The sequence below is a fragment of the Plodia interpunctella genome, chromosome 24 (assembly GCF_027563975.2).
Source record: "Plodia interpunctella isolate USDA-ARS_2022_Savannah chromosome 24, ilPloInte3.2, whole genome shotgun sequence".
NCBI classification, from domain to species: Eukaryota; Metazoa; Arthropoda; class Insecta; order Lepidoptera; family Pyralidae; genus Plodia; species Plodia interpunctella.
The window spans coordinates 1,811,735-1,830,034 of record NC_071317.1 but is presented as its reverse complement, the minus strand read 5'-3'; the positions used below and the strand labels follow the sequence as shown (position 1 = coordinate 1,830,034).

The window sequence follows — 18,300 nt, the reverse complement described above, 5'->3', positions numbered from 1 at the left end:
TTCCAGCAAACGTGACTTTGATGGATGGAAGCAGCGTCGCATAGGTACGGCCTACGGCCTGTATTCGGCTCGTCCGTTTCAGCCTCCGAGCTGGCTGGGTGTGGTACATATGTTCATGTTCATGCTCAGTCCATGATACTTTACAACTCTTCGTATAGCAGCAACCACGAAATAGTGAAAAAATATCAGCTGATATAAGCTCCAACGGTCGTTACGTCTACTGAATGAATGAACTGATTGTTTCTACATCGGGCGATTGAACGACAAAAACGTTCATGAACGTGAATTGAACGAGTCGTCAGATCAGGTAAGGTCGTTAATCGCCCGATGTCAAAAGATTACGTCGGCGAATCGTTCGTCGATGAACGGTTCTGTCGTTCAATAGCCCGATGTCAAAACATTCAGTTCATTCAACGTATATATTTATTTATTTATTATTTATTTATTTATTCATTCAGTAGACGTAACGACCGTCAGAGAATATTTTCAGACTCATTTAATTTGGGTGCCATATAAAAATTTGTTCAGTATCATGTGAACAAAATAATGACGATGTATAAAAAGTACATTGGTTTGACAACTTTTATACATTGCTGGTTTTTCATTGTGGTAAATAAAAGCACTCATACTTACTACGCAATGTTCACGCATTCGCGTCGGCATGTGTCCGAGTTCGGCGATGGCGTTAAAACCTGAATCGTGATTTTTTCTACAGTTTGAAAACTGTCACTGTCAAAATTTGATGTCGTTATTGTCATGATGACATAAAACTGTTATTTTGTTTACAAATAAGATAAGAAGCATAATATGATAGGTTTTCAGGAAGTTTAAGATTAGGTTTAGTAATTGGTACGCCCGTCGCCGAATATTCTAATAAGGTATTGCTAAGATGTCGTTTATAGTCGTGGCAAGTGGTTTTGCCTTAGAATAGACACATTCTATATCCTCTCGTAGACTTGGTAGCTGTTTAGCTAACAGATATACGTGTTAAGTTCCGTAAGTGCCTTTCGGCAACAACAGCAATCCCAAGGGCGGTTGACGTCAGGTAGATGGCCGGTTGTAAAATCACAGTCGAGTCTTCATAATTCGTTTCTTACGTCACAGTCTCGAATGCAACGGGAAGATGAGAGATATACACATATTTACTAGTTGTTGCCCACAGCTCCGTCCACGATAGCATGACTCCGAGTCAGTAATAAAATAAAAAATTAACTACCTCTATCTATAAATTTCATCGAAGGCCCAGCGATTTAGCCGTGAAAGCTGACAGACAGAAAGACTAGCATCACCACATAGCATATATAAAACAATGCTTGTTTATAATATAACTAGCGGCCCGTCCCGGCTTTGCTTGAGTAAAACCATAATAAAAAAGTAGCCTCGGTTTGGTACTCCTGAACGTTTTCTCTGTGCCAAATTTCGTCAAAATCGGTTCAGTAGTCTGAGTTTATTCATTACAAACAAGAATACAATGTTTCTCTCTATAATATGGAAGTATGGATGGATATGGATGTAACATTCAAATTAGTTCTTATTGGTCTAACTAAGTGGAGAAGCAAATCATAAAATCAGGCCCTGGGCTTCCACGCTTTATGGCTGAGGGAGCAATCGAGAAAACACTCAGACGACAGATACTCAAATTCAATCTTATTGAAACAGATATCAAGAATAAAAGATGACGTCACACAAAATAGAGGACCTTCACACGGCTTTGCTCGACAAGCTGCTGTCGGAATCAGGTCTCGAGTGCCAGAGGTCGCTGGTGGAATCTGAAATATCCGAGATCGTGCCTGAAGAGACAGAGGAGCAGGGTGTGTGGTGTTTCTTTTAATTTAAGAGCTATGCTATAGTCGGTGGAGTATTCGCCACACTTCCTTACCTTCAAAAATTGTTTTAAATAAAGCGTCGTGCCGTGTCAAATGGAGTTCTCCCCCTTCTATGTGATGTCCTTATCCCTAAAACTTCATCTTATTCGATATATTTCGAATAAAATACTGCTTGATATACAAAATAAGGTATAATTGGAAGTAAATTTCTCCTGAGTTCTTAATTTATTAATTAATCAATACTTTTTTGTAATTCTTCTAGTGGCAGCCGAAGAAAAAGCTGAAGGTCTGGCCGAAGCCTTGGGAGAGGAAGAAGCGGCAACCACAGTAGAAGAAATCGAGGAACAAAAACCCCTGATATTCCCCACGCCTTCACTGCGCCGCGTATTGCCAGACAGAATCAGACAAATCGAGGAAAGCAACCGTATACATGTGCTTCCGAAGGTTTTTAACACCAATATTGATCCTCAGGTAATGATATTCATGGCTTACATATTGTAATAAGAAGTCCCTTTGTCGCGACTGTTTGTACGCCTTAAACTCAAAAACTACAGGACTAATTTATATACGGCTTTCACTAATTAATAGTGTGATTCTAAATGATGGTTTGGATGTATTATGGTTTTACCCGAGCGAAGCCTCACTAGTCCTAACCAATATTATAAATGCGAAAGTAAGTTTGTTACATCTTCACGCTCTATCTACTCAATCTTCTTGAAATTTTGCATACATGTAGTTTGTACGGAGAAGTACATAGTGTACCTTTCATCCCGGAAAAATAGCTGCATCCGTGGGAAATCACGCGGGCTTAAGCTAGTGTTTTATATTGGTAAAACTGGGTATCAGATTTTTACTCATGTTTTACGACTAATAAAATAAATTATCTAGTGTAGCATAAACCCATGTGGTACCTATAGATAATATTTTTATCTATTGATTAAAAGAGATCCATAAAAATTTTAAACTAACTTCATTTCTATCTACAGGCTATACCGAAAATAGCGTACACAGCACCACAGAAGTACATAGACATTTTAGCTGAGATAGTCGGCTGTAGGAAGTATAAGAGTAGCCTTGGAGAATTCTGGTTTTTAGACACGCTGGCCAATCTGTTGAGGAGGGCGCAGAATGAGGAGTTCGATCGGCGTAAGTGGTTTTTATTAAGCCGCCACACTATCGCGGAACTCGGAGAGATGCCGACGTGAATGCATGAACTGTGAATTGCATAGTTTGTATGTGTGCTTTTATTTACCGCAATAAAAAAAGAGCAACGTATGCCGAATCCGCCAAGTTCGGCGAACGGGCTGCGATAGTTTGAAGACGGCATAAGACTTTTTTGTGACAGCGTGTATTTAACACTCTAGATGTTGCCTGGGGCTTCGCTACCGTGGGAATTTTGAGATAAAATGTACCTTTCTAATGGTGAAAGAATTTTTGAAATCGGTTCGGTAGTTTCGGAGATTACCCGACTCAAACATAAAAACTCACAAAACGCTTACCTCTTCATAATAATTGTATAGATTTGACATATCTGTATAATCTTCATCTCTACATAGCTTCTCGAACCGATTTTCCTGTTAGATCTTCAGCCAAGATTTTACTACTTACTTAACTTGCAGCAACTCAAGCTGTGCTAATTCTATGGTTCTGTGAGTGGATGAAAGAGATGCAACACTTCGACGCGGCTGACCGACAGAGAATGCTCAGGCGTTTTAAAGTTAGTATTTAATGATTTCATTCTATTACTCTGCCCCACGTCCTGCACTGTGGAGGACCTAAACGAGGCCAAGGACAGAGCCGCGAACGAACGAGGTCGCAGACAATTGCGGCGTCTTCCTCCGTTGTTTTATATCAAACCCTATAGAACAACGGTATTATTGAGAGCGCCCAATTAATCGCCTGGTCGATAACATACACACATATTTGTAGGATTGGATTACGTAGTATTTTCTTTCTTAATTTCTACAACCCTACTATGTTATTCGGCAAATATACATATAACACACATTTAAGTACCGTATCATAGCGTACACGTGACTTAATCGACGCCAGGTTTCAAGTTAGTAAGCCTGAATCCGTCCAGTAGATTTTGCGTGAAAACAAACATATCTACATACATACATTCTCACAAACTTTCGCATTTATAATATTAGTAGGTTATATCCTAGGTAAGGCTATATTTTTATATTTTTGTTTAGCTGATTAGGCTGAAAATCAGCGCTGTGGCACAGAGCTGAGATCGGAGTTAGGATCCTTTTAGGCATAGATCCCATTAATTCATAAGCAAATATAAAAACCTAATTTGTTTCTTTCCTATTTCTCCCACCCAGGACAACATGCTGTCAGCAGCGCGCTTCATAGCCGTAGCTAACCACCTCCCGACTCCAGACGAAGCCGGGGTATACTACATGAGTGAGGAGGAACGTGTCAAAAGTGCTGTCTCCTCAGTGGTCAACGAATCTAAACATTTTGTCACCTTCGAGGGCGCAGCCTATGAATGCTCATTGCGGGATTTGACCAAGATTATACATTATATTTTTGACCTGTAAGTAATTATCCTACCAGCTCCACAGTCGCCGAACCTGAGTTATCGTCGGTATGTGAACATTGCGTAGTTAGTATTAGTGCTTTTATTTACCGAAAAGCTCTATTGGATGCTAAATATTATTCTTTCCAGAACCGAGCCACTCGATGGCATCATCGGAAACTGCCATCACGTTAGCCCGAGTACAGGTGTTTGGCCACTCGGGACAGGCGAGAAGGCGAGCCATCGATTGTGGGGGGAAGCCAAAATCACACACCTTTTAGCTGTCAAAGCTTTACCTTATTCGCCTCGTACGACATCCACGGGAGGACATGGAGGAGTTCAAATATGGCGAGAACCCCATACAATCAGATAGGCACCAACTGTAAAGTAGTCCAGTTACCACATTTTGTAATATAAACCTTCCGAACCAGTTTCAGCACAGACTACCAATACAACCTGGTCCGTTCCGTGTTCACGTTCACTCCGGAGTACTTCCTCATCGACTCGCCCTACCAGATCCAGAGACCGAAGAGAATCTACGCGCCCTTGAAGATCAAGCCGAAGAAGGATAAGCCTAAAAAAGAACCCAAAGACAAGAAAGGAAAGAAGAAGGAACCCGATACTGAGGAGTACATAGCTTTGATGGAGGTAAATCTAAAACACCCGGCATTTCTCTAAATTAGCTATCGAAGCGAAGTCAACAATATTATGATTGCCAATGGTCTGATAGCCAAAGAAGCCAAAGACAGCTGAAAGGATATGAAAGATTTTGAAAGAATGAAATAAAAAATATTTAAAATGATATTATCAATTATACATTGTTCTATTATTCAAAATCAGTGGCGCCGTAACTCCCAGTCAACGTACAAAGCTGAGTTGGGATCCTCTTTAGCATAGACCTCCTGATTGCGGACGGGCATGGTGACCACCATGCCCGTCCGCTGTATAGGTCCTGAGTTCGATTTCCAGCTTTACCTGTGGTCGCAAATATTCGTCTGCGGTTCTGGGTGTACCTATTGTGACCGTTTCTGCGTTTCTATCCTTCGGACCTGCTATATAAGCCTAATTCTTTGCCGTATAATGTATTTGTCTCTTTCTAATAACACAAGAGCTAAAAAAGAAGGAAGTTCACGACTATATTTCCTGCGTTTCCAGCTCAAAGCCAGAGACGAGAAAGAGCAAGAGGAAATGGAGCTGAAAGACATGGAGGATTACAACCTGCGCAGCCACATCCTGCCGCTGGGGTTCGCGGCGACGGACGAACTGTTCGACAAGTACTGGCCGCCGCCGACGCCCGAGCCGGAGCCCGAGCCCGTCGTGGTTGTAAAGAAGGGGAAGGGGAAGAAATAAACTACATTATCTTAACAAAGTTACCTGATTTCTTCATGATTTCACCCACGCTCGCGAGAGTATGTTTCTCAGAGCGTTTCGAACGGTGCGGCCGCGCTGTCATTACGATCTGTCAATATTCTTGAGGAAGGAAACATTTCCAAAATCAATCATTCATAAAATTTTACATTGCCACAGTAGGTACTGATTAATAATTGAAAAGTCTAATATAAAATTTAATTTTTGTCTTTGTTAACATTGAAAAATTATATTCATCCCTCTGTCTCCCTTTTGCCTTGATCAAACGCGGCGACAAGTGTTTTCAAAATAATTTCCTTTATTTAAGCTATTATATAATGTTAATAAAAACAAAAAATAGCAGGTTACATTTTTTTATTCTCTATTTTCTCAAATATATCATGAAAGAGATTAATAATGTACAAGAATATTGATTTACACTAGTCTCTTAGAGATCAATGCATAAGAATACATTTTTATTTATTACTTAATTAATTGAGAACACATACCTAATAGCTACTTCACAGTTACAATCACAAATTGTAAATTAAAAATACGGTAAGTATACGGAAAATAAATTTGTGAAATAGCTGACAATGATGTTATGCGATCATCAATGTATGCAAATAATTAAACCAGGTGAACATCGAATGCGTATACAGCACGAGCAATACATGTAAGTTAATATCAAATTATGGATTATTTCGTTACTTTTTCCTTAATAAATAATGTACATCTACCTGAGGCATGGATGATATAAACTGTTCTACTAAGGTAGATAGGATAATATTCTTATCATAGATTTAGAATGGCCCCGCGCGCGGACCCGATTCTTATAATCTTGGGAGTCGTATTCCTCTTGGCTGTTGTGTGGAATGTAACACACACTGCGACTGTATTGGCAATATAATTCTCCATTTTTCACAATAACTGATAAAATTGGAATTGTATTTATTAAAATGGCATATTTTTGTCATGTTCATTCACAGCTGCAAATATAAAGCACATTAAAATTTAAATCAATTTGGCTAAGATTTTTGAAGTGAAAACTTCTTTAGCGGCGCGGCGTGGAGCATTTTTTGTGATGGGTAAAAAATTTTAAACTCGCGTCAGGACACGTGACCCTGATCGAAAATTCGTAAGACGTAAAAAATGCACACCGTTAATATTCAAGTTTTCACTTCTGTCGGCACTCCCGGAGTGCAACGCGTTTTTTTGGAATGTAAAATTCAGTCAAAACCCCAAAAACAATCTAAATAATGCGAATTACGAGCCACGTAATTCCAAGCGATGAAAATATTTTTTTTTATATCTAGAAGTTTCCTTATATATAGGCATTAATACAAATACATACATTTAAGAATGGCATCTATACAAAAAGACTACATCAGTATTTGTTCATAAAAACTACTAAAATATTTAGATTCGAAACCGCTCCCACCCGGCAAGTTTATATTCATTGAATGTGAGCTCTAAAGCGTCCCCTGAATACACACTTTACACTGACAACAAATTAGCGGACTGCTCGCGGCATGACAATAGTTAATGTAAAGTAACTCTTCAGGGGATTCTGACTTTCAACGCTAGTGAATTCCATTGACTAAGAGGACTGGTAATGTGAAAGGTCCGTTTTCAAAAAAAGGTCGGACCCTTTACACGCCAGCGCCACCTGGCGACGAATTTCGCTTAGCCTCCACTGTCAAAATGTTTATCGCCAGAATATAAAAAGATTTATTTAAGACTGACAACATATTTACATCATCTTATTACTAATCTAAATGACACTATTACATTTGGTTTGTTATTATAGCTAATAATAGATAAAAATCTTGAGACAATACATTTACAATTTTTTAAACCTAAAAAATTTTTTCTCTATAAAAAATTTTGAATGTTTTCGTTTCCAGCCTCATTATTTTGAGACTTTAATACATTCAAATTGTATTCACAATTAGTAGCTATGTACTGTACATACAGAGCTACTATCTGTGATTACAATTTTTATCAAGGCGGTTATTTAGGTTTTTCCAAATTAATTTATTTTTAACTTATATATAAATTCAGCAAATTATATGATAGAACAAATAACTTTTATAACGTAGTCTAGACTTTACCATAGTCTAGAGCCTCAGGGAATATTACGTTACATTAGATGGCGCCACCAATGGCTTTGAATGCAAACAATCAATGTTTGTCTTTGAATGGTTCGCCATTCAAAGACAAAATCTAAAGATAAAGCTAGCGTAGCCAAATTAATTGGAAAATTTGATGAGGTTGGAGATCATTGTCAATGTCAAAATACGCTGTTTACGACTTATTTCGGAGTTGCATTTGGTCTTGACAATATCACAGCAATATTCCCTATTACCAATTCTTTTACTCTCTTATTCATAATTTTAAAGGGTACTTTAAGCTAATGAATGTTTTGTCTCCACTTGTCAATATCAAATATAGTAAAGTGTGATAGTGATAAAACATACTTTAGCGTAAAGTATGCTCTAACTTTTTTATGAATAAGCCTTATAATGTATGTTTTTGTTTAGCACAGGAATATTATGTATTTAATCTTATATATTGTTATACATGTCACACATGCTTTTAAAACTAAAACTAAATAATGAGATGGAAACAATCAATTTGGAAACGTGATTTTTTTTCATGTCCTTAGTTACTTTTATTTATCAGAATTCTCATCCTACTCCAAGGACATACTTACTTAAAAAATATTGCACGTAAAATCTATCAGATTTGGGATATCCTTAAATTGGACACATAATTTAAAAACCAAGACAAATATAAAGTGCATAAGCTTAAAATATCACATACGGCTATAAATTATACATAAAAATGCAAAGAAAATGCATTTTTTCTAAATCACAAAAAATAGATTGAGCTAGATTATTCGTTTTTAAAAGTAGCACAATACAGAGTCATTTAGGGTCTGTCAAGAAAGTGAACTAACCGGATTTATGACGAACCACATTTTTTGCTATTGCAATACCAAATAGAATGGTCATGATTGGTTGATAAACACAGTGTTGCCAGCCCACAGGAGACAGCGCCCTCATTTAATTTCTTCTTGACAGACCTAAATATTTTCAATTTTATATACCGCGAACGGCGTAAATGTCAAGGGAAACGTCATGAGATAGACTAATCAATACACGCGTACTGGCTGGTTACGTTAGGCTAGCTTTGTAAAACCCGGCATACGATGTGGGACAAAAGATAATAGTTCTGTCCCGTTTCTCATCGTGTATATATACGTGTATGTAAATACGCGCTCTTTCTTGTATGAGTGAAATAGAAAATATCAATATGTTTGTAGTTATCTCTGTCTATCTTTATCTGTGTGTCATAATATAAAATAGTAACGATATAAATAGCTCTATTAGCTATCCAACCTACACAATAATCAAGACACAAATTTATACACCTATCTATACATTTAATCCGTGAATCTACACAACATACTATGTGGAGAATATACAAGTATAGAGAAATATTATATAAAACGAGTATTGGCTCACTGGCAGTGTCTAAGAAATTCATTTTTCATAATTGTAAAGTTTGATATTATGATAGCTTGATAACCGTTATTTTAAGCTTAAAAGTGCTCAATCATTTGGCCAAAAAAAAAATAGGATTCTGTCGAAGAAAGTGAAGAAAACGGATCTTTGAATTATTATTTTTTTGCCATTGTAATAAATAATAAGCTAGCCCCAAAGTAAGCTCGAGACTTGTGTTATGGAATAGTAAACTCAACGATACTATATTTTATAACAAATACATATATAGATAAACATCCAAGAGATGGGCTAATCAGAAAAAGATCATTTTCCATCATGACCCGACCGGGGATCGAACCCGGAACCTCTCGGTTCAGTGGCAAGAACTTTACCTAATGGAATGGTCAAGATTGTTTGATAAACACCCAGTGTTTCCAGCCAACAGGAGCTCATTTAATTTAATCACTTTCTTGACAGACTGTACCAACATCAACGAATTTCAGAATGATTATTTTTAATAATGTTCAACACAATCAAAGTGAAAAGCAGGGTATATACAAAGCGATATTTCACCATCGACGAAACTATTTAATCTGGTCTTAAATCTTCGCTTTACTATATTCGTGTATAATTTACTATTTTAAAGGTTCGCGAAAACCACGATGTCGTGTCTTGACGAGCGTCAGCGAAATTTTTACGCCTGCTGTGCATTATTGCGAAACAGTTCGCCAAATTTTGCTGTTTCGACGAACATTGCTGGTTTTTCATTGCGGTAAATAAAAGCTCTCATACAAACTACGCAATGTTCGCGCATTCGCGTCGGCGTCCGAGTCAGGTGATAGCGTATAGCCGACATTAAACAGTATTTTTTGTATCTTTTGCGCTTTGAACTTATTATCTTTTTTTTCATTTAAACAACCGTAAAATTTCCACATTAAATTTGGATGATAAAATAGAGCAAGAATTAAAAAAATGTAGGAATAACAAGATATGACAAAATATTTTTAGTATTTAAAAATAATACATGTCGAAACTTTATGTCCTTATCTCAGTAGCCATAACATTTTTTAAAGAGTCGTTTATCTACATGTATTGAGAAAAATTGGCTTATGTTTTTAAAAAAACACATGTATAATATAAATACATATATGAAATAAGTAAATAAATAGTAGATTCATTACCAAAATACAAAGTCATTTTCCAAATTCTAATTATTTTTATGCAAGTGAATTTGTAAAATACAGTGTACATAGCCATTTTACATTCCCTACTTTATATATAATGTAAAAAAGGCGATGTATCCTACTAATATTATAAATGCAAAGTTTGTGAGGATGTTTGTATGTATGTTTGTTACTCTTTCAAGCAAAATCTACTGGAACGATTATTATAAAATTCGGTACACGGGTAGGATATAACCTGGAATAACGCATTTGGTACTTTTTATCCCGAAATTCCCACGGGAGCGAAAACCCGGGGCGCAGCTAGTGTAACATATAAGCAACATACATACATACATACTACACTTTTATACAGCACTATACAATAGTTTAGATTAACAGTGAAATTCGTAAAGGTAATATATAACTGAAGATTGATACAATGAGATTGTTGTGGTCATATTTGATGCACATTTTAACTTATCTTCCTTCTTGTTCATAAATTAAAACATACACTATCTTTAAATCTATTAAATTATACGAGTAACCACACAATAGTATGAAAATTGTTTTAAATATTCAATTCTACATGCATACATTTCAATGAACTGATTTTGTCACTGTTCAGCCTGAATTTATACTATAAAAATTAAACTTTATGGAAAAGTTCGTTTCAAGGTCTTCAAAATATTGCCTTCGAAAAATGTATTGGTTTTTGTTGAGAAATAATTTAGATATTGATGTGACTTTTTCATTGATGAATAATCATAGAGGTACTAAAACATTTTGTCCGATTGCGCCTATTGACACAGAGAAAAAGATACGCGTATTTTGATGAAAAATACGTTTAGTATAAGTTAGTGAGAGTTAAAGTTTTTCTTTTTTAGTTCTGTATTAGTTACAAACACTGGCATTGTTCAGTCTTCACTTCACCGCACATAGTTGATGGCACTTTATAATACTACCATGTTTAATTGTCAATTGATCTGGTTTGAAGTACAGATTATATACTTAAGAGTAGAAAAATTAATTTCCGAGTTACCTATGTAAAATACACTGTATTTTAAACAATTTTTAACAATTTTTTCGTGTAACTTTGCGAAAGTAATTTGATTTTATATTTTCACTGTTATTTAGATCATTCAGAAAACAAATTCTAAAGCATTATTCTTGCTTGAACTCAACGTTGAAATCACTGATGTGTTAGTTTCACATGTATCCATTTTATGGAACTTCAAAATCACACGGATTCAATCACAAACACAGAAACACTAATGTTGACCAATCCCGCACACACTTCACATATGTAGCTGTCTGTCTCTTTCTTCACCATCACTGTGTCCGCCATCGTGTGTGTGTGTGAGCGTGTGGGAGTGTGTGTGAGTGTGTGTGTGTGTGTGTGTGTGCTACAGCAGCGCGCGGCGACAGTCGTCGCGGTAGACGCCCGCCGACCCCCTGTTTCATGTTTGCCATCTGAAAAACAAATGAAAAACGTACCAATACAATAGGTTATTACTACTAGGTAGGAAAACCTCGAATAAAATTATTTTTTGCAAGATTTAATTTAGTTCTACCTGTTTTAAAGTTGAAACCAAGTTGAATTTCACCTTTTTCGGTGATATTCACAACTGTTTGAACACAGCTTGTAGCGTTTTAATTAGTGTCAAATTATTTTTTAATAAAGAATCTTTTTTTTTTAAATTAAACATTTATAAAATTAACATTGTACCAGTACTTTACTTATGTATAAAATAGGATAATTAAATTGATTACTGTGTAAGCCACACCCATTTCCACTTGTCCTAGAGAGTTGACATATTTAGCTTCAGTTTCCATTACAATGCATTATGATAGTGCACCCAGGATCGACTCTCAATAAGGAAACTCGTCAACGGAAATTTTTATGTCACGCGTTTGAATACAACAAGAGTTCTCTTTGTTCAATTTGCCATCGAACAGTTCACAGCCATTTGTCATCGTTATCAACTTGCAACCCCATCAACTCAACGGCCATTTTGGGGTAACTACCTCTCTGGTGACAATAAAAGATTGTGACAAAGACAAAAAACTAAAAAAACTTGATGTACTCTCACCTAGCTTTTTGCAGCTCAATCTGCCCCTCCAGAGTTTTGGCGAGATAAATGACAAACAGTTGAGACAGTGCCACCCCCAGAGCTACAGACGCTATGGTGTAGAGATTCCTCTCTGCCCACAGACGAACTATCTCGATACAGCCGCTTGTCCAAACACGCTTGCTTGCTTCCGCTACCTGGAATTATACGCCAAGAGGTCGTCCATTAATCACGTGACGCTTGAGGAAGTGAAGGGATTACGAAGCGTGTGATATATTATTTATTGCTTGTATTTAAGATTATAATGCTAAAAAGAAAATCAAGTCATTAATGCATGGCCTCTAAGTAAAGCGAAGCATTTTATGCTAGCTCCACACTGCTACTTTATTTCTATCTATATATGTATTTGTTATAAAATATAATATCGTTGAGTTAGTATCCCATAACACAAGTCTCGAACTTACTTTGGGGCTAGCTCAATCTGTGTGATTTGTTCATATATATTTATGCAATGAAAAACCAGCAATGTATACCAAATCTGCCAAAGTTTGGCAAACTGTTCGCGGATAGATTGGAGCAGGCATTATACAATTTATAACGCAGCATGAATTCGCAAATTGAACTACACTAACGCCATCTATATTTGACACTTACAGGAAAGTTCTGCACGCCATATCCGCACATGATATTGACCAATCCCGAAGTGATATCCGTAGCGTTGATACAACAAGAGAACGGAACGCCACAACGCTCTACCGACGGAGACGAACAGTTGAAGTATTCATTCTTTGACCAATCCATGTAGCCCGCTGATGTTAAGCCACAGCAGTGGAACTGAAAACATAAAACATTATTACTACAATTTGTTTTTGAAGTGATACATGGTGGAACGTTAGGTTGAGACATACAGTCTCACCATGACTGTAGGTCACAAACAAAAAAATTATTTTATGCCCACCATGATAATTTAGCTGAATGACCATAACAATATTTTTTATTTTATTTGATGGCAAATCTTCAATTTATTTGGTTTATTTATTCTAAAAACTAGGACTTGAACTAGGACAATCAAACACAAGATAATTAATAATAGTATTATAAACTTTAAGGCAACAGAAACACAGAAAGAAAAATTTATGCAAAATTAGAAGATTGGTTGAGTAGATAGAGCGTGAAGAGGTAACAAACAAAATTACTTTCTCATATATTAGTCAGGAAGTTGGGAAGTATACTCACATCGCTCTGAGCGAAGTCGATGAAGTTCTGCAGATCGGGGTCGTCCCTGTAGGCGTGCACCACGCGCTCCGTGAAGCTCAGCTCCAGCAGCCCGTGCAGCGACCGCGGGAACACGAACCCGCACACTGCTCCCCCCATCTCCACTAAGAATAGGATTAAAAGGCAGAGGGAGTACTGAAAGGAAAGAGTTTTTTTATATCATTTATTCAATACAACATAAAAATAATGTCTACTGGAATAGATTTCATTTGAAACGATTGTTATAAAGAGGTAAGCGTTTGTGAGTTTGTATGTTTGAGGCGGATAATCACCGAAACTACCGAACCGGTTTTTAAAAATTATTTTTCCATTAGAAAGGTATGTTATCCAATATTGCTATAATGTATCTTAAAATTCCCACGGGAGCGAAGCCCCGGGCAACATCTAGTTTGAATTAAGTAGCACCCTTGTACTCATATTTATAATAAAATTTATATTTTAAGTTTCTTGTGTAAAATAAATAAATAATATACATAAAACGGTTCTCAAGGAATCCTAACAAGGTTTATATCTGTATTCTGTGAATAACTGATGAAATTACAAACATAATATTTTTTTAAATAGTTATTTAACTAATATAATTAGAAAAGAAGGGGACGCCTTTGCCCAGCAGTGGTAGACATCAATACACTAATAAAAAAAAATAATAACTGAGGAACTAATTGATGTAAACCTATGGCGACCTCGGTGGCGCAGTGGTAAAGTGCTTGCCTCTGAACCGAGAGGTCCCGGGTTCGATCTCCGGTCGGGTCATGATGGAAAATGATCTTTTTCTGATTGGCCGGGGTCTTGGATGTTTATCTATATAACAAATACATATATTTGTTATAAAATATTAGTATCGTTGAGTTAGTATCCCATAACACATGTCTCGAACTTACTTTGCGGCTAGCTCAATCTGTGTGATTTGTCCTGATATATTTATTTATTTATTTAACTAATAACTACATAGAGTAATTAGATTATTATAATCACATGATTTGTAGTTGTATTACTGTTAGCAGCATTTAATCGTAGCTTTTTTAAATACATATGGACAAATCACACAGATTTAGCTAGCCCCAAAGTTCCAAGACTAGTGTTACATATATATTTATATATATATGTATATATATAAATATTTTATACCCAATTTAATCTGAAAAACATCGATCTTCATCTTGTCCTAAATGGGATTCGAACCCAATACCTCCAGTGTAGCATTCCTGCATGATGACCATTAGGCGACCAAAGTCATAAGTAAAGAAAAAAATCCAAAACGTTTATCTGCTCAAACATAATCTAATTACACAATACTGACATGTACTAGCATTAAGGCATTTATGAGAAAAGTCTTTTCAAATTAATAAATAAAACCTATAAGAACAACAATAAACGTAACAATCTTACTAATATTAAAAATGCGAAAGTTTGTGAAGATGTACCTATGTATGTGTGTAAATTTGTTACTCTTTCACGCAAAATCTACTAGATGGATTGTTATGAAATTCGGTACACGGGTAGAACATAACCTAGAATAACACATAGGGTACTTTTTATACCGAAATTCCCACGGAAGCGAAGCCCCGGGGCGCAGCTAGTAAACATGTTTGGATAACCCGTTAACTGCGCACGATCTTACCGTATTTAGTGGTTCCCAACCATACATAATACAGTGCTTGCCAACATTAAATATTATATTCACATTGTTGTTATTGAATAAACCACATTCAAAGCTAAGGTTGCATCATGAGATTCGGGTCTCGGTCACAACCTAAAATTTCTCACGAAATTCGCTTCTAAACTGGCAATCATAAGCTTAGTTGCAACATTGAAGTATATGTTTAGGTGATTACAATTGGTATAGATATAGTTAATGGCCCGAGGTCAACCAACTCAAAAACTGCATAGATTTTCATACGGTTTTCACCAACAGATAGTGTTATTCCTGAGGAAGGTTTAGGTATATAATTTATTATGTTTTACTCGAGCGAAGCCGGGACGGGCCGTTAGTAGGATAATATAGCAAAAAATAAGCAATAATCGTCAGACAATGGTCAATACTCACAAATTTCAAGAGACATGTGTTCTCCCTTAGGGCGCCGAGACAGCCTGCGAAGCTGACGATGAACACCACGCCCCCTAGCAGTGCTATGAGTAAACTGATGTTCAGCATTAAGTCGTAGATAGTGTCCAACTGTAACAGAAACCAATAAAAAGATAATAAAAATTGAAATCAAGGACAACCAAGGAAGAGGTGGATGGATTGCGTAAAGGAAAGTATGAATATGAAAAGAGTGTTATTTGTTATGTGAAATCACAAATGAAAGAGTTAAATGGAAGGAGTTAACATACTGTGTGAGTCGACACAGTATGTTAACTCCTTCCATTTAACTCTTTCATGAGTGGGAATAGAATTTTTTCAAAAATAAGAGTCAGAGATATCGTATTACATTCAACATGTGACAAATGCGTCATGTCCGTGCAGTTAACAGTTGTTCCCACATTTGGAGCTGTACCCGGGTGCACCACCAGGTTATGCTTATCATAGCTAGCATTGTCATTCAAACTAAACATTTGATCTGCAAGATCTGCAAAATCAAAATTGAGTTCCAAGCTTCCACTTGAACAAACATAGTTATATATTCCTTAAATACATTGCATGATAAGTTTGTGAAAAAAATTAAGTACCTAACATTGTTGTTGTACTACTAGTAGAAATATATATAGGTCACAGAGAGGTAAACTCTGTATCTCAAAAATTCCAAGAATAAATTGTAAAATTATAAAATGTTAATAATTAATTGTAAAATGTTATTTATGATTCAGTGGGTGTCAGAGAGGTGTGGGTTGGGGGGGGATTGGAATGAATCTGAATCTGAAATATGACTATGTGACGTCACTGCGACACCACTAATGCCAGCTTCACATTATCCTAGACCAGTTTGCCATCTTTGGTGGATTCAATATACATAGCTGGTTTTTAGTAATTAAAAGCTGCGATACAAATTTGCGACGGCCGACGGTTGACTTATAATGAATAATTTATAATAATAAATTCTTCCTGTTTACCAAATTTGCGAGTGATGTTCAAGTGAGGAAAACTTTGTTTTTTGAAATTCAAATTCAAATTGTGAGAATAATATAATAGTTTGTTATTAAAACTGACATTATTTTTTATTCCTCACACAAATCTGCTTGTGAAAAAACACAATAGAAAGTTATAGCTGTTACAGTCTATCTCTTGTGGATGACTGAACCCTGTTAGTTTTACGTCTCACCTTGATAAGTCCCGTAGCCTGCCATTTGTCTATGAAAGCATAGAGACCTACTCCTACAAGGAGGCCTCCCAATAGCTGAAAAACAAGACAAATATTAATATATATATATTTAGTCTTTACCTTTAATCTAATCATTTCCCTGTTGCATCCCAGACATAGAGAATCAGAGCTTAGGGTCCAAGTATCACAATATAAATATATAGAGCTCTTAATCTAAATTGGGAGAAGGGTGGATGAAGAAGAAAAAGATTGAGTAGGATTTTTTGTCTACTCTTAACTAGGACCTTCATTCCAATTATATAAACCCAAAATGATTGGATTTGTGCACTTTCAGATTTCTTATGGCCAATATTATATTCAACAAATTTATCTCTCATCTAAGTGTTTTTACGTCCTCAGCAGTTCAGCATCTTAACCCAGGCTCCACCCTCCTACTTTCTTGGCTCAACTTTGCATAATTGTCGGCATCCCTAGCTGTCAGACCACTGGCATACAAAATCTGGGAAGGCTACCAAATGTCTGTAGCAATTAAACTAATTATAACAAGTTTTTAAGTACATGTAGGTATTTATACATTAGTTAATTAGGCCTAATAAATTAACGAAAAACTGTTGATCACAAGAAGTTTTTGTACTGTGAAGCTGATAAACTATTTGTTTTTGGCACACTGTTTAGTTTATTTCCGTACTATGGGGCTGTGACAACATTGGCTCATGGTAACGTAAAAATGAATAAAGACAAAAGAAACAAAAAAATATTTTGTATAAAACGGAATTCAAATTCACACATCATTGTTGTGGCGGCAATCATTATCGCGAACGGAAACATCAACAGTATGCGCTTAGCTTAGTTCCCACACCACAATAGAAAAAGAATGATTCACAAAACACATAATGGTCTTCCCACTTTTTAAACAATTTCCTAACGAGTTTCGTAAAAATTCACGTAACTTTCAGTTACACAATTAAGTTACAATCAATATTAAACAATACACTCACCCAGAATATGAAATTCAAAACAAATATCATGTATTTTACGCAGCTGCTTACATAGGTAAAGTTTGGACCCCTTCGTCGATGCATTTTCGCTTATTTTTAAAGAACACTTGGAAGTAGAGAACACTTATTAGTAGGTTAAGAAGACTAATACGATAGAATAGTAAGTAACTAGTTTAACATTATTATATGAAATAAAATTCTGATGAAATAATAAAATTAACGAGCCATCCGCCCGCTTATACAGCCCACAGCGTTCATTTTACCAACCAAACTGTCAACTTGATTTGACTCCTTCCTTGTTGTTTTGTCAACTGTCACTTGACAAT

At 36.1% G+C, this 18,300-nt stretch overlaps 2 protein-coding genes across 3 annotated transcripts; one reads left to right on the top strand and one right to left on the bottom strand.

The window, feature by feature from the left end:
* Positions 1-1,670: 1,670 nt before the first annotated feature.
* Positions 1,671-6,361, top strand: LOC128680638 (uncharacterized). 2 transcript variants are annotated; one of them, XM_053763917.1, is made up of 7 exons: positions 1,671-1,811; positions 2,089-2,297; positions 2,813-2,972; positions 3,446-3,543; positions 4,157-4,371; positions 4,785-5,001; positions 5,509-6,361. In XM_053763917.1, exons 1-7 carry the CDS (start codon positions 1,676-1,678, stop codon positions 5,701-5,703), a joined length of 1,230 nt encoding a protein of 409 aa, XP_053619892.1. In that variant the 5' UTR covers positions 1,671-1,675; the 3' UTR covers positions 5,704-6,361. The 2 variants fall into 2 exon arrangements, with proteins under 2 accessions (XP_053619892.1, XP_053619893.1); XM_053763918.1 differs by lacking the exon at positions 5,509-6,361 and having other exon boundaries at positions 4,504-4,927.
* Positions 6,059-18,252, bottom strand: LOC128680641 (tetraspanin-33-like). The gene is made up of 7 exons (XM_053763923.1): positions 17,975-18,252; positions 16,977-17,051; positions 15,764-15,892; positions 13,678-13,851; positions 13,096-13,275; positions 12,463-12,638; positions 6,059-11,842 (listed from the first exon to the last, which is right to left on the bottom strand). The coding sequence occupies exons 1-7, from the start codon at positions 18,056-18,058 to the stop codon at positions 11,830-11,832; spliced, it is 831 nt and encodes a 276-aa protein (XP_053619898.1). The 5' UTR covers positions 18,059-18,252; the 3' UTR covers positions 6,059-11,829.
* Positions 18,253-18,300: the final 48 nt, after the last annotated feature.